At 41.0% G+C, this 4892-nt stretch overlaps 1 protein-coding gene across 1 annotated transcript; it reads right to left on the reverse strand.

Moving 5' to 3' along the window:
* Positions 1-577: 577 nt before the first annotated feature.
* Positions 578-2922, reverse strand: LOC138403471 (uncharacterized). Its single transcript, XM_069504084.1, has 2 exons — positions 2815-2922; positions 578-2371 (listed from the first exon to the last, which is right to left on the reverse strand). Exon 2 carries the CDS (start codon positions 2140-2142, stop codon positions 904-906), a length of 1239 nt encoding a protein of 412 aa, XP_069360185.1. The 5' UTR covers positions 2143-2371; positions 2815-2922; the 3' UTR covers positions 578-903.
* Between the last annotated feature and the right edge of the window lie 1970 nt (positions 2923-4892).

Below are 4892 nucleotides of genomic sequence, written 5' to 3' on the forward strand. Positions count from 1 at the left end.
AGTATCCATCCAACACCGTTTGCCTCTGGGGAGTGTTAGGGATTGAGTCTTCGATATTGGGAATTTTTGAAGTGGGTGAGATATTCTTATTGGTTTTAGCATCCCAAATTAAACCCAAATATTCTATGTCTGTTTTTGGTTGCAGATCCATTTTGTCTGCGTTAATATGCCAACTTAATTTTTTGAGAAACTTTACTGTACATGATGCTTGTTCGGCTAAAATATCGGAATTCTGATTCATGAGCAAGAATCGTCCAAATAAACAATAACCCCTATTCCAGTGATGCTACCCAATCAGTAGTTTTATTAAAAATTGATGTGGGCACCCGATAATCCAAAAGGTAAGCAATTCATGTTGTAGATATTTCCATCAAACGCAAAAGATAAGTATCTCTTGTGTGATTTTTGGATAGGGATATGATAGTATGCACGCGATGTCAATTTTTACTAAATAATCCCCCCGTTGCACCGTCTGCGATACCTGCGATAGGTGACAAGTTGAAATTGGTGATAAGTAGCCTTCAAGGTGTTAAGAGTAATTGCACCAATATCTAGTAGGTTTTTGGTTTGTTTAGACATTCCGTCTGAGATTTTAGGTTCATATGATTTGATATTACAATTAGAAGAAAAAGAGAAAAGAAAAAAAAATTATAATAGGTGGTTTTTTAATAAAGGGTGTACGGTAACCCCTTCTAATGTTTAAGATTGTCTCTGATGCTCCTAACGGTTTCCGTAGGTCAAAGTTTAAGCCAAGTTGACCTGTGAATTAGGTCTTTGTGGTGGTTTGAGTGGTTCTGGCTTTGTTAGTGCCGGACGTACCGCTATCGTGGTTTGAGCGAAAGTCACGAACATCACGGTGTTTTTTATTTTTGTGGCTATATTCTTTGTAGTTTTGAGATCCTTTCAAGTCTGAATTCTTCTTCCCGGTCTTATTGGGATTGGTTTTCTTCGGGAAGATCTTATGTACCCCCCCTGGTCCTTTATCACTTCAGATAATTTCTCTTCCGAAAAGAGGTGAGTATCAGAGGGTGGTATGTCATGAAGGATGTTGCTCAGTACTTTATTTGCTGGCTTATAGGTCTCTCTTCGGGCTTGAATGGTTTCGGCCCTTCTGCCACAAGAATATTGTAGTAGTCCGTCCGAAATTTTTTTAAAAGAGCTGTCTGCGCCAAGCATATGGTTTTGGATTTCCATACGGGTGTTGGGATCCATTTTTTGGCAAGCTTCTTGGAAAGCTTTCCTTTGAAGCAATAACCCATATGTTATGGCCCCCAGGGCCATGTCTGTTTTTTCTAATTGTGCTGTTGAATTCCAGTTAGGTGTTATTGTTGCCAAGTGATTATTGACTTTAAGTGCCGAAAATACTGGAGTGGCGTGGAACATTTTTTGAACATCGGCGTATCTTATGTTCTTCCAGCCGTCTTCATTTAATCTTTGACATTTCCGGCCTTGATCAACAAGGTTTGGATCTGCTTTGGTTAGTTTGGCCTCAGCTTCCTTGGTGCAAGGTGAAAAGTCACACTTCGGAATATTGCCGGTTGTCTTAATAGTGGCCAGTTTTCTCTGGGCCTCGGCAATTTGTGCTATTAGTGCAGCTTCTTCGGAGTCGACATTCGTTGGCATGCTTAGTGATGAGGTGTTTTCTTGAGGCAGCACACTCAGAGCGGGACCTCTAAACTCATCCTCGGGTTCGGTACTGTCCGGTACAGATTCGAAAGACTCGTTCAGTTTGGAGGAGCCTTGGTCGCTCTTAGAAGCGAGGATTGAGACCCGATTCGCAACGCTTTCGATCGCTTGGGTTTGTTTCGTAAGGAGATCCATCATTTTTATCATGAATGAATCTGTTACGGGAGCCCTGTTTGGTTCTAACGATTCGTGGCGTGGTGTTTTGGGGGATGTTGATCTCCTTTTTCTAGGTGTGCTTCCGCTGGTCGAGGCTTCATCCCTCGACGTCAGTCGCGGTTTCAGTAATTTAACTGTCTTGATAAAGTCCTCGTAGGATTTAGTATGTATCTTTTCCATGATACTGTGCGGGGAGTATAACAACGCTCTTCCGAAGGGCCATTCTAGCAATTGCCTTTTGATCTGCCGATACTTTTTCTCGGATAGAGATGCATCATTCGGGCAGTATGCCGTAGCCATCTCAGCCGTGGGTATGGCGAATCTTAATTTTGCCTCTATGCGGGAAGATATCCTTTCCCCAAACAAGTCTGAGTAAGATAGATCTTGTATCTCCCACGACTTCCAATCGTCGGGGTAGTTATCTTCGATAATTTGATATATTCTGAAGAAAAACTCTTCTCCGTCGTAAAAAACGTCCAGGTGGGGGTGGTCTGAGACACAGTTCTCCCATGGTTGTAGACGCCATAATCTGGAAAGGTAGCGAAAACGTCATATGAGATGAGTTTTGCTATGACGACGTATCAATTGATACGACCAGGCGTCTCGATTGTGGCAACCGGGCGCCTGGGTCGAGGAGTCTTATCGATGCGACCGGGCGTCTCAATCGATGCGACCCCACGTCTCAGTCGATACGACCCCACGTCTCAGTCGATACGACTGACAATGGAAATCTTTCCAAAAATGTTAAGGTGCTATTCTGCCATTACCTTGACAGCTTGTCGTTCATTGCGAGACGACAAGGATTTCATAATAAGATTATGAAATAGTTCGTAGCGTAAACTACGAAGGTTATAAATATGTGCGGAGGCAACATATTGTTTGCACCTGTTTACATGGGTGATTTCCGTATCAAACTACGGACACCTATGTAAGATCATTAATTATTTGTTAATTATTAATGTAGGTACTTACGTTTGAATAACTCCGTTCCTACGGAATTATTTTCCTACTGACGACGCTGAGATTCAAAAGCGTACTGAAATTAAAATGGCCGACACCACCTGCCTGTGCGCTGACTCCCCTCCAGTCACCGAGCCGATGCCGGCCAATACTCGGCTCGGCTCGTTACGGACTACTAGATGGCGCTGATGTTCTAAAGGGTTATCTCACAGTGGGTCAAACCTAAAGGCTCGAACACCTAAATAATTATTAAGTATCATACTTTAATCTAACAATATAATTCATAAAAGACCTAAAGCAACAACAAGTTGCCTATTTATAAAGATAATTCAGTGGTTGGGTGGGATAATAACTCAGCTGTTCCTTTATAATGAAAAAATGGAACCTAGTTATTGAAAAATCACACATAAATCATGAAATACTTACAGATCATGTCCGTATTACATATTGAAATATTTTATCTTCTCTGGTACTCTCTCTGATACCGCTTCATGTTAGATTTAGGGTGCCTGTCCACTGAAGCGGAGCGGAGCGGAGATGTGTTGAGCAAACCAATCAGATTGTCGGTAAATTATGTAATAATTTTTTACCGTCATCTGATTGGTCAACTATACACATCTCCGGTCCGCTCCGCTTTAGTGGCCAGGCACACTAAATCTAACATGAAGCGGTATTAGAGAGAGTAAATGAATCGCAGATAACATGAGTCATGAGAGAGAGGGGTAAGGAATAGGTACTATATAAATACTATATCAGGAAATTGGAAAATTGGTAAGGGTGTTGGTAAATTTTTAATAATACCTATAGGGACTTAGGAAAATATGATCTTCGACTTGCCAGTCCTCGCATAGCTTTGTCCCAAGGGGTAGATTCCTCCTATATCAATGGTTGTCCCACCTAGGTGAGCAGTGACTAGTGAGTAGGTACCTACTAGGTAGTCTACATAAATTATACCCACATTTTTCCGCCCACTTTCTCGTCTTGTTCATCCGTTTTTGTAAGTTTATTGGCTCTTAGGACTGCGTTTCCGACGCGACGACTAGCCAGCGCTTTCTGGGGCTCCAGCGGCCCGTTACTGACATAATTGTGTTTTTAACGCCTCTTCTTCAGCCAACTTTTCCCATCATGGTAACAAATTATAACGCAACGATCTAAGCTACTCGCACATAATACCTAGGTACTACTTATTATAGTATTTACCTTTTGTTACCTTATTATTATATATTATACTATTACCTATATTTAAAAAGAATTTACACATAACTATGTCTAAACCTTCCTGTGGAAGTGCTTCCGCAATACATCATATCTGTAGCCCCGCGGGAATATTAAAAAGGCTCCTATATTCAAATGTAGATATGACTTAGAATCAATTTCTTGTATGAGTCAGCTTCCTTCGCGTCCCAGTACTGTGCCAGTACCACACCTCACCACCCACTGGAAAACTGGACAGAATTCGTAATTGTACTTATCACGCAGATATAAAAGTGCGATATGTCAATCATCTTATTGTACTCCAAATTAATTCCGTGATTTACATTTGAAACAATCGCTTTCGAAGTGTAAGTACGGCCTTTTTAGAAAATATTCTATTCACTGTTTACAATACCTACTCTCTTACCACCCACACTAGCTTACCTAGTATTTCTCTTTACTAGATATACCTACACGTATAGTTAATTTTAAATAGGAGTGCAGTCTGTAGGCGCTATAAAGTTAATTTCATTACTCATTATTTCGGCACTCTTGTTTCTTTATATTTGAACCTGAGAGTTGCAATTTTACTACAGTCAGCGATGTCTCACAAATTGGCGCACAAGGGAAAGAGTTTTGCTTAAAAAGCAAAACTCCTTTTGTAGGTAATTCGCACCTTCAACTTTTCGAAGATATGTACCATAAATATACGTTAGAAGCAATTAAATAAAGAACACATCGTGAGGAAACCTGCATGGAGTTCTTCCTAATGTTCTCATAGGTGTGTGAAGTCTGCCAATCCGCATTTGGCCAGTGGTGGTCTATGGCCAAAACCCTTCTCATTGTGAGAGGAAAACCATGCTTAGTAGTAGGTCGGCGATGGGTTACCTAATGAT

Source organism: Maniola hyperantus, chromosome 17 (assembly GCF_902806685.2).
Source record: "Maniola hyperantus chromosome 17, iAphHyp1.2, whole genome shotgun sequence".
NCBI classification, from domain to species: domain Eukaryota; kingdom Metazoa; phylum Arthropoda; class Insecta; order Lepidoptera; family Nymphalidae; genus Maniola; species Maniola hyperantus.